The sequence below is a fragment of the Equus asinus genome, chromosome 2 (assembly GCF_041296235.1).
Source record: "Equus asinus isolate D_3611 breed Donkey chromosome 2, EquAss-T2T_v2, whole genome shotgun sequence".
Lineage (NCBI taxonomy): Eukaryota > Metazoa > Chordata > Mammalia > Perissodactyla > Equidae > Equus > Equus asinus.
Window position 1 is genome coordinate 124,158,282 of NC_091791.1, and position 12,498 is coordinate 124,170,779.

The following is a 12,498-nucleotide window of genomic DNA, read 5'->3' on the forward strand; positions in this document are numbered from 1 at the left end:
AGCATTATGTTCGGGTTCCTTTACCTTAATTATTTGTATACTTATTAGATATTTTTGGTTTCTGATTACCATGAGGTTCATATACAATAACCTATGTATATAGCAATCTATATTGAGTTGATGGTCTCTTTAGTTTGACCTCACTCTAAAAGCTCTACTCTTTTACTTCCCTCATGCCACATTTTATGTTTTTGATATCATATCTAACTCTTTTTGTGTGTGTATCCATTACCCTCTTATTGTTGAAATAGGTAATTTTAGTACTTTTGTCTTCTGACCTTCATATTATTCTCATAGGTAGCTGATCTGCTACCTTTACTATATTTTTGCCTTTACCAGTGATTTTATTGTCTTTTTTGTTTGATAATTTTCTTATTCCTATTTGTGGTCTTCTCTTTCCCATTTAAATAAGTCACTTAGTATTTCTTGTAAAACTTGGTTTTTGATGATAAACTCCTTTAATTTTTGCTTGTCTGAAAAACTCTTTATCTCTCCTTCCATTCTGAATGATAACCTTGCTGGGTAGAGTATTCTTGCCTGTAGGTTTTCTCTTTTCAGCACTTCAAATATATCATGTCACTCCCTTCTAGCCTGTAAGGTTTCTCCTGAGAAGTCAGCCTTATGGGGTTTCCTTTGTATGTCACTTGTTGCCTTTCTCTTGTGGCTTTTAGGATTCTCTCTTTAAGTTTGGACATTTTAATTATAATGTGCCTTGGTGTGGGCCTCTTCGGGTTTATCTTGTTTGGCACTCTCTGTGCTTCCTGTACATGGATGTCTGTTTCCTTCCTTAGGTTAGGAAAGTTTTCAGCTATTATTTCTTCAAATAGATTCTCTCCCCTTTGTCTCTCTCTTCTCCTTCTGAGACACCTATAATACAAATGTTAGTGCACTTGATGTTGTCCCAGAGGTCCCTTAGACTGTTCTCGTTCTTTTTAATTCTTCTTTCTTTTATCTGTTCAGCTTGGATGACTTCCTTTAGTCTTTCGTCCGGCTCACTAGTCTGTTTTTCTGTAACATCTACTCTGCTACTGAGTCTCTCTAGTGAATTTTTCATTTCCAGTATTGTATTCTTCATTTCTGACCCGTTCTTTTTTATATTTCCCAATTCTTTATTGACGGTCTCACTGAGTTCATCTATTCTTCTCCCAAGATCAGTGAGCATCCTTATGACTTTTTGTTTGAACTCTTTCTCAGGGAGAATGTTTATTTCTGTTTCATTCAGTACTTTTTCTGGAGTTCTGTCCTGTTCCCTTGCTTGGAACATATTCCTTTGCCTCCTCATTTTGCCTCTTTATTTGTGCTTTATATCTATGTATTAGGTGGGTCAGCTACATCTTCTGATATTAGAGAGGTGGCCTTATATAAGAGATGCCTTATGAGGCCCAGCAGTGTGCTTCCATCTCATCACCAGTTCCAAATGTTCCAGGAGTGACCCCTGTGTGGGCTGAGTGTATCCTTCTGTTGCGACAGTGTTGCTCTTGCTGCAGATGCCCAGGGAGGCTAGGCTGTCCCCCTGACCAGCTGGTTGCAATTCTCAGCTGTGTGTGGCTGACGTGGACCCTTCAGTTACTTTATCAGGTTTGGGGAGCTCCAGCACAGCTGGCTTCAAGGTCTAACAGCACATTTCTGTTGCAGTTTTTCTGTTAAGTGAGTAGGCCCCCAGTGTGGCTAGTTGCTAGGCTCAGGGACTTACAATTGCTGTAGTCCCCTGGCCTACAAGGCTGTCGTCAGGACTGTCAGGATTGCAGCTGAGTGGGGCTGGCCCCAGGCACAGGAGCACCCAAAGGGTTCAGGCTTTGGAAGGTGGGGCCAATCCCCTACATGACTGTTTGAAAAGCACAAGTCTTCCACAGCTGGGAAGCACCATGGTCCACAGGTCCACACACAACACCTACACAGTGCTGGCCCATGCACACATCCTGAACCCCTGAAACTGACCCAGCTGCCCCACTGAACAGGCCCCCACACACTCCACCAACATCCCGCACATTCCACTCACTCCTTGCACACACCCTGCACTGCAAATGTGGACCTGCTTGCCTGCCTGTAGAGGATCCAGGCACCCTGCCTATACAGGCCCACAAGTTGCCCAAGGGCTTGCTGTTGGGTGGGGCTAGTCCCTAGGGCAGGCTGCCTGCCCTGGCGGAGCTGGATTAAATCAGTGCTCTAGTGGGCAGGGCAGACCCTGAGCTAAGAGGCCAGAGGAAGAACTCCAATGGCATCTCCCAGTGTCTGTGTCAGCACGCCTGTACTAGGTAACAATAATGGCTAGCTCTAAGATTCCATGATTCTAAACTCCTAGAAACAATAGGCATCAAATGTTAGGTATATTAGCAGCAGTTGAAAGTTTGTTAAGATGTAGATCCCATCCCCGAAGACCAAGTGAATCGGAATTAACAGGTTGAAGCCAAGGAATCTACCTTTTTAAAAAAGATCTCGAGTGATTCTGATGCAAAGGGTCTGAGGACTACAGTTTGAAAAATAACTGTCCTGTTTCATGATTTGATTCATACTAACAAAGTAACATTAACATTTATCATTTATTGCATTTTTTCTTATGTAGGAGGCCAGTAATTTTTAGAGTGTGCTCTGATCCATTGGGTCTCAGAGAGTCTTTCAGAGACAGAGGAAGTCATAACTTTGTCACTCTCATTCTCTTACAGGTACACAATGCCTGAGGCTACCTGGCGTGTGATATTACAACACAGAAGCAGATGTGAGAATCCAGTTCTCTTTATTAAGCCAGACGTTAAGGAAATTTGCAAAAATGTAAAATAATGTGACTCTTACTACTAAACTTTTTTGTTTTGGAAAATAGTCATTTTCATAAAAAATATGTTATTCATTAGGCCAATCACAAGTAAGGTCATAGAAACGGTAATCAAAAACCTCCCCAAAAATAAGAGTCCAGGACCAGACGGCTTCTCTGCAGAATTCTACCAAACATTCAAAGAAGACTTAATACCTATTCTTCTCAAACTGTTCCAGAAAATTGAGAAAGATGGAGTACTCCCTAACACATTCTATGAAGCCAACATCACTCTGATCCCCAAACCTGACAAGGACAACACAAAGAAGGAGAACTACAGGCCGATATCACTGATGAACATAGATGCAAAAATCCTCAACAAAATTTTGGCAAACCGAATACAGCAATACATCAAAAAGATTATACACCATGATCAAGTGGGATTTATACCAGGGACGCAGGGATGGTTCAACATCCGCAAGTCAATCAACGTGATACACTACATCAACAAAATGAAAAACAAAAACCACATGATCATCTCAATAGATGCAGAGAAAGCATTCGACAAGATCCAACACCCATTTATGATAAAAACCCTCAATAAAATGGGTATAGAAGGAAAGTACCTCAACATAATAAAGGCCATATATGACAGACCCACAGCCAACTTCATACTCAATGGACAAAAACTGAAAGCCATCCCTCTGAGGACAGGAACAAGACAAGGGTGCCCACTTTCAACACTCCTATTCAACATAGTACTGGAGGTGTTGGCCAGAGCAATTCGGCAGGAAAAAGAAATAAAAGGAATCCAAATAGGTAATGAAGAAGTAAAACTCTCGCTGTTTGCAGACGACATGATCTTATATATAGAAAACCCCAAAGAATCCATAGAAAAACTATTAGAAATAATCAACAACTACAGCAAAGTAGCAGGGTATAAAATCAACATACATAAATCAGTAGCATTTCTATACACTAACAATGAATTAACAGAAAAAGAACTCAAGAACTCAATCCCATTCACAATCGCAACGAAAAGAATAAAATACCTTGGGATAAACTTAACCAAGGAAGTGAAGGATCTATACAATGAAAACTACAAGACTTTCTTCAAAGAAACTGACGACGACATAAAGAGATGGAAAGACATTCCATGTACATGGATTGGAAGAATAAACATAGTTAAAATGTCCATACTACCTAAAGCAATCTACAGATTCAATGCTATCCCAATCAGAATCCCAAGAACATTCTTCACAGAAATTGAACAAACAATCCTAAAATTCATATGGGGCAACAAAAGACCACGAATTGCTAAAGCAATCCTGAGCAAGAAAAACAAAGCCGGCAGAATCACAATCCCCAATTTCAAAACATACTACAAAGCTACAGTGATCAAAACAGCATGGTACTGGTACAAAAACAGGTCCACAGATCAATGGAACAGAATTGAAAGCCCAGAGATAAAACCACACATCTATGGACAGCTAATCTTCAACAAAGGAGCAGAGGGCCTACAATGGAGAAAAGAAAGTCTCTTCAACAAATGGTGCTGGGAAAACTGGACAGCCACATGCAAAAGATTGAAAATTGACCATTCTTTTTCACCACACACCAAAATAAACTCAAAATGGATCAAAGACCTAAAGATTAGGCCTGAAACAATAAGTCTGCTGGAAGAGAATATATGCAGTACACTCTTTGACATCAGTTTCAAAAGAATCTTTTCGGACACTATAACTCCTCAGTTGAGGGAAACAATAGAAAGAATAAACAAATAGGACTTCATCAGACCAAAGAGTTTCTTTAAAGCAAGGGAAAACAGGATTGAAACAAAAAAACAGCTCACAAATTGGGAAAAAATATTTACAAGCCACTTATCTGACAAAGGGTTAATCTCCATAATATACAAAGAACTCACACGGCTTAACAACAAAAAAACAAACAACCCGATGAAAAAATGGGCAGAGGACATGAACAGACATTTCTCAAAAGAAGATATGAATATGGCCAATAGACACATGAAAAGATGTTCATCATCGCTAATCATCAGGGAAATGCAAATCAAAACTACACTAAGACATCACCTTACACCCGTTAGATTGGCAAAAACATCCAAAACCAAGAGCAACAAATGTTGGAGAGGTTGTGGAGAAAAAGGAACCCTTATACACTGTTGGTGGGAATGCAAACTGGTACAGCCACTATGGAAAACAGTATGGAGATTTCTCAAAAAGTTAAAAATAGAAATACCTTATGACCCAGCCATCCCATTACTGGGTATCTATCCTGAGAACCTGAAATCAGAAATCCCAAGAGTCCCTTGCACCCCTATGTTCATCGCAGCATTATTTACAATAGCCAAGACGTGGAACCAACCTACATGCCCAGAAACTGATGATTGGATAAAGAAGATATGGTATATATACACAATGGAATACTACTCAGCCATAAAAAAAGACAAAAGTGGCCCATTCACAGCAACGTGGATGGACCTCGAGGGTATATGTTAAGCGAAATAAGACAGTCAGAGAAAGACGAACTCTATATGACTCCACTCATAGGTGGAAGTTAGTATATTGACAAGGAGATCTGATCGGTGGTTACCAGGGAAAAGGGGGGGTGGGGGGAGGGCACAAAGGGGGAAGTGGTGTACCCACAACATGACTAACAAAAATGTACAACTGAAATCTCACAAGGTTGTAATCTATCATAACATTAATAAAAAAAAATATGTTATTCATGTGAACAATAAAAGTTTTATTGCTATTTTAAAATTATTTAATAAATATTTTAAGATTTTCTCAGTTTTAATTTCTAATATGATAAATATTGCTAAGTATAACTCAGATAAACAAAAGCTCTTTAGAGTCCTCAATAATTTTTACAAATGCAAAATTCAAAAAGTCTGAGAACTGCTTTATCTGCTTTTAGGAGAATGATATGAGTCAAATTATACGTATTATCAGAGCCTGTCATTTCCTGCCCAAGAAAGTTTCAAAGGTTCCATACAAGCCCCAGAACAAAACCTTAACTGCTTACATGTACTTGAGGACATTCCTGCTTTAAAAGTTTTATAATTGCTTTGTTCTGCTTTATTATTTTTTTTTTTACAAAAGCAACACAGCTCCATTAAAGAAAATACACAAATTTATAAAAATAGAAACTTTTTTCTAATTCCTATTGTCAAAACACACACACACAAAACTATACTTTTGTGTTTTCTTTTAGTTTTTTTCTCTTTATACATTACGAATTTTTAAAGACAACTTTATATTACAATTTATGATTTATTCATTTTCAGATTATATATCATAAGCACATGCCCATGTTACATATTCTTCTAAAAACATGTGTACCATACTTACTTGATCATCTCCTTATTATTGGTTATCTAAACTGTTATCCAAGTTTTTGCTCTTATGAATACCAACACAACGAACACTCACAGACTGTTTTAATCTTGCTCATAATGAGTATTCCCTCTCTTAGAACAGTATCTGGTAATAATAAGAACTTAATATAACATGTGCCACATTTTCTTTGTATATATTTATTTTTATTATCATCATTATTATTATAAGTAGTCTTCCATGACTACACCCCAGTTATAACTAAGTTTATTTTCCCTAGAAGTCACCTAATAGTTATTTATACCTTTGTTCTGCTACTTTGGACACTCTATAAGGGTTATTTATATACACAATTCACCTCTATTAATAGATTGTAAATAATACAATGTAATACCTTGTAAACGTCACAAGGGGAGAAATTATGTTTTATTCGCTTTTGTATGTTGATAATACAAATATTCAAATATATGTCGAATGCATTCCTTAAGACCACAAAGTAAATAAGAAAAACATAGAAAGGATGCATAAATGAGTGTTAAAAACAGATTTCAAAATTAGATTTAACATTAGGTTTCACCTTCAAGTTCTAAATCAGAATCCTGTAATAGCTATTAGCCCTTAAGTCTTTCCCCTGCCTCTCTTCTGCTCAACTTAGGTCTCAATCTCCAAGGTTAGGCGCACTGGTCAACTCTGAACCAAGGATTAACCCTATTCAACACAAATTCAAGACAGACTGTGTGTACATCTAAATGTATGTCTATATAGATCTATCTCTATATATACACACACACGAGGTAGCTATTCACTTTCATTTCTCATATATTCATTTATATGTACCCATATAATTATCTTTAGATATAGATACACACTCACACATTCCTCATAGTCCCCTCTCTCTCCATGCCCCATTTCAGTATATCTTCCTGACAGTCAAGTATTCTCAGCAATACGGATTCTACTAGCTTAGTGATTACCACTGGACATTGAAGGTGATATCCAAGCAGCCAATCAAATGTTGTTTTAACCAGCAGCTCTCTCACTTCTCCCGTTCCTACTTCTACTCAAACTCCAGTTCAATGACAATCTATTCCAAAAGTCTAGTTTCTTGCTTAATCTCTTCATTCTCTGTCCTAAAACTCAGTCTAGTAATTAGCTTTACTGCCATTCTTGCTTTTCTTAGTCCTCTCTCCCAACCTGTGGATCCTTTCCACCTAAATTCCAGAAGCAATCAAAGTGTGTATTGTCTGACAGTTCTTAGATATTAAGGGTTATTTTCAGTCTTTCTTCTGTTGCTTTCAGTTTTAGAAGTTTCTTTTGAGATATCCTCTAGCTGAGAGATTCTTTCTTGAGCCATATCCAGCCCAAGCTACTAATAAGCTACTATGACAGCGTTTTTAAACTGTAGTGGGTTTTTTTGAGTCTCTCTTAGAACTTCCATCTCGCTGCTTGCATTGCCCATCTCTTCTTGCATGCTGTCTACTTTATCCATTAGAGCCCTCAGCATATTTATCACACTTGTTTTAAATTCCCGGTGTAATAATTCCAACACTGCTGCCATATCTGAGTCTGGTTCTGATGCTTGCTCTGTCTCAGCAAACTGTGTTTTGCCCTTTAGTATTCCTTGTAATTTTTTCTTGGCAGCCAGACATAATATACTGGGTATATAGAACTGTTATAAATAGGCCTTTGGTAATATGGTGGTAAGGTATGGGGGGAGAGGAAGAATTCTATCATCCTATGATTATGTCTCAGTCTTTTATTGTACCTATGCCTCTTAACTGTGAACTTCATAAGTGCTTCTAAATCTCCTTCCTTCCTTAAGGTGGGACAGGATGATCAGAGGGGGCTGAAATAGGATATTTCCCTTCTCCTTTCTCCCTCCACATGGAAGCCTAAAGGGAAGGCATTTCTCTTCCCTCAGGTCAGTTTAGCTCTGATAAAACACCAACAGGTTAGACTTTGGTAAAATAGTTTCTCCTGAGGGAGACATTTTCAAGAAGAATAGAATACTCTGGCATATTTCAAAATGGCTCCTACTCTCCCTGCTGAGAATAGAAGCATGATAAGATTTTTCTGTGATATTCACGGTGATAACCTGGTCAAGCTCCTGAAGGTAGAACTCACAAAAGTCTGCGGAAACCTGGAGTTTTGACTCTCAGACTTGTCCACGTTGAGCCTCTAGAGATTCATCAATTACAATTCAGGTTTTCCTGCCCTAGTACTGGCTTGCCCAGAGGATTCTTCTTTTTTCTTTCCTTCTTTCATTTTTCTTTTTGTGGTGAGGAAGATTGGCCCTGAAGCTAACATCCATTGTCACTCTTCCTCTTTTTGCTTGAAGAAGATTGTCCCTGAGCTAACATTTGTGCCAATCTTCCTCTATTTTCTATGTGGGACACCGCCACAGCATGGCTTGATGAGTAGTGTGTAGGTCTGCACCCGGGATCCAAACCAGGGAGCCCTGGGCCACCGAAGCAAAGCACGTGAACTTAACCACTACACCACTGGACCAGCCATCCACAGAGGCTTTTGCTTTTGGGTTTTTCACCTGGTAAGCTGTGATTCTCTGTAATTCTCTCTCTCTCCAGTTTTTGGGGCAGCAGTATGCCCTGCTACCTCACCTCTCTTACAGAGCTAACAAGAGATGATGATTTTTCAGTTTGTTCAAATTTTTACTTGTTGTTAGGATGGAGTGAGTGGTGACTTCCAAGCTTTCTTATGTGCAGGGTAAGAAGTATAATGGAATAATGTATGCCACTTTATGTTAATAAACGCAATAACTTTGACGAAATGGGAAAACTACTTGAAAGACACATATTACCAAAACCAAAGGAGAAACATTAAATATGACTTCACTGGTGAATTATATCTAACATTTAAACTAGAAATAATCGCAATCCTATAGAAACTCCTTCAGAAAATAGAGAAAAGAATAGTTCTCAACTCGTTTATTGAGGCCAACATTTTCTTGGCCAAACCTGACAAAGAGATTGGAAGGTAACTACAGATCAATATATATCACGAGCATAAATGTAACAATATTTTATAAAAAGTTAGCAAACCAAATCCAACAATCCATAGAAAAGATAATACATAATGAGGAAATGAGGTTTATTCCAGGAATACAAGTTTGATTTAACATTCAAGTGCCAATATAGAGCTGTACACTTTATATGGGTGAATTACATCTCAATAAAGCTGCTTATTAAAACCAATCAACATAATGCACTCTACTGATAAAATTAAAAAGTACATTTCAATTTTTAAAAAAAATTTTTTAAGAGATGCAGAAAAGGCATTTGAGAACATGGAATATCGATCTATGAAAAAAACACACAGGAAACCAAGAACAGGAGGAAGCTTCCTCAACCTGATAAAGGTCACCTACAAAAAACTACAGCTACCATCATACTTAATGGTGAAAAACAATGCTTTTCCTCTAAAATCAGCATCAAAGCTTCTATTCCAAATTTTGCTGAAGGTGTAACGCAGTGCAATGAACAAGAAAAAGAAATAAACAGTTTCATGTAAACATGTTTGTTTACATAAAGAAATCTTATAAGCTTATAAAACTATTAGAGCTCATATATCATCTTAGCAAGGTCTCAGTGTAGCAGGTTAAGATGCAAAAATCAATTGCTCCCACAAAGCTGGAGGGATTACAATCCCTGACTTCAAAAGAGACTACAAAGCTATAGTAATCAAAACAGCATGATACTGGTACAAAAACAGACACACAGATCAATGGAACAGAACTGAAAGCCCAGAAATAAAACTACACATCTATGGACAGCTAATCTTTGACAAAGGAACCAAGAACATACAGTGGGCAATGGAAAGGCTCTTCAATAATTGATGTTGGGAAAACTGGACAGCCACATGCAAAAGAAGGAAAGTAGACCATTATCTGACAATGGGTTAATATCCAAAATATATAAAGAATTCACACATCTCAAGAATGAAAAACAAACAACCTGATTAAAAAACGGACAGAGGATATGAACAGACATTTTTCCAAAGAAGATATACAGATGGCCAAGAAGCACATGAAAAGATGTTCAGCACCACTGATTACTAGGAAAATGCAAGTCAAAACTACAATGAGATACCACCTTACACCTGTCAGAATGGCTATAATTAACAAAACAGAAAAAATATAAATGTTGGAGAGGATGTGGAGAAAAGGGAACTCTCATACACTGCTGGTGGGAACTGCAAAGTGGTGCAGCTGCTATGGAAAACAGTACAGAGATTTCTCAAAAAACTAAAAATAGAAGTACCATACAATCCAGCTATCCCACTACTGGGAATTTATCCAAAGAACATGAAATCAACAATTCAAAGAGACTTATGCACCCATTTCTTCATCACAGCATTATTCACAATAGCCAAGACATGTAAGCAACCCAAGTGCCCACTGACTGATGACTGGATAAAGAAGATGTGGTATATATCTACAATGCAATACTACTCAGCCATAAAAAAAGACAAAATTGTGCCATTTGCAACATGGATGGATCTTAAGGATATTATGTGAAGCCCCACTGAAAAGGTGCCATTTGAGTAAAGACCTGAAGGAGGTAAGGCAGCCAGCTATATGTGGGGAGAGTCATCTGTGAAGTGAAAACCTGAAGTATAAAAGCCCTGAGGTTTTGAGAAGAGAAGTGACGATCTGACATATTTTAACAGGCTCACTTTGCTTTAGTGTTTAGACTATACTGCAAGGAGGCAAGGGAATAAACAAGGAGACTAGTCAGAGGGCAACCACAATAATCCAGGTGAGCAATGATGGAGGCATGGTCCAGGGGGTAACCAATGAAGTTAGAGAGAGGTAGTCAAATTCTGAATATAATTCAAAGCAAAGCTAACATTATTTGAAGATGGAGTGGATGTGAGGTGTAGGAGAAGGAGAAAGATCAAGGATGATGTCAAGGGTTTTGGCATACACAACCAGAATAGAGTATCTGTTTTCTGAGACAGAGAAGACTATGCGACAAGGAGAGCTTTTGGTTGGGGGGGCGGGGGGGGGGGGGGGTGCGGGGGAGGGTGGTGCAGAGGAGAGAGCAGGAGCTTCTTTTGGACATACTAAGTTTGAGTAAAACTGAAGATATAAAATTGGTAGTCATTGGCAAGTAGAGAATATTTAAAGCCACAGGACTGAGTGAGCTCACCAAAGGAATGTGTACATTGAGAAAAAAAGAGGTCCAAAGAATAGGCTTTATAGCATTTCAGTGTCCGGAGGTCAGCAAGTTCTTAGCATAAACTAGAAATGAAGGTCAGTAATACTGTGAAGTATACAGTGAAACTATTTTTAGAAACTTGGAGAGAGCCCAAAAAATACAATCAAAAAAGCCTTTTCTATTCTTTGCTTGAATGAGTACTCTGTAGTTTTCACTGACTGTATAAGATGAAATGGACACTTTCTTTGATTACAGTCTGAAATTGGAAACTATAGATAGATAACCACTATTCATCATTATTCTAGAACTATATTTCTATGATCCCATGGATTAAGTTTCTCTATCTTTTGAGACATTTGGGAATAAAGGTATAACAACATATTCAGGCTATCCTTCTTCAAACAGCAAAGAATTATCTACTAAGGAGGAACTGCATTTGTGTCCTCGAACAAGAATCATCAGTCATCAGATGATGCTCAAAGCTTGTGAGGTAATGATGTACTACACAGCTGTCTGATCCTCAGATGTCATTTGAAGGCTGATGATAAACTACAGGTCTGACAACTCACTTTCCATTTCAAGATATTTCTTGAACTTTTCCTTGTGACAGGCAACCAAATTGATTAAACCTAGTCATGGGATTTGACACTACAGCCAGCAGACTTCTATTTGTTGATTGCTATTGATTTTCTTTGATATTTCATTTAAAAATCAATAGTTGGAAAGAAAAATAGGCTTGGTTTACACATACTCAAACATACTACTGCATGCTGGAGGAGGCACAAGTTTGGCAGGGCACTGGCATCCAATTATAAGGAGAGCTCTTAACAGGTGAAAGCAAGGGCTTCAGATCGATATGCAGTTTTCTTTCTCAATCAAAGAAAGTGGCTATAAATTAGGCTCATCAGTGTTATTTCACAGCTTTCTTGAAGCAAACAACTTTAAACTTTTTTAGGGGCAGGGGGTCTTCCTTGGATTTACATTAAAAAGGATACATCACTAAGAGTTTTTCTTTTGTTTTTAACGATATTTATGGTACCTGGAGTTCATCCTGGCTTTTATCTTTTTGGCTTTTTTTTTATTTTTTTGCCGTTCTTCCCCATCTTTCAAAGGCTCTGCTGGAGCTGCACTTTCAACCACAATGTCAATAATATACTTCTTTAATGAAAGGTGCTCCTGTAAGATAAATAAGTAAAATAATAATGATGATGATGAT

The 12,498-nt window shown here is 37.9% G+C and overlaps 1 protein-coding gene across 35 annotated transcripts in view; it reads right to left on the reverse strand.

The window, feature by feature from the left end:
- The window catches only part of SCAPER (S-phase cyclin A associated protein in the ER), a 490,115-nt gene that overhangs the window by 270,723 nt on the left and 206,894 nt on the right, over positions 1-12,498 (reverse strand). For all 35 annotated transcript variants that reach the window (XM_070504430.1, XM_014841435.3, XM_070504422.1 and 32 more), the window contains one exon: positions 12,322-12,458. In XM_070504430.1, the coding sequence (XP_070360531.1) occupies positions 12,322-12,458 (137 nt within the window). The remainder of the gene's footprint in view (positions 1-12,321; positions 12,459-12,498) is intronic.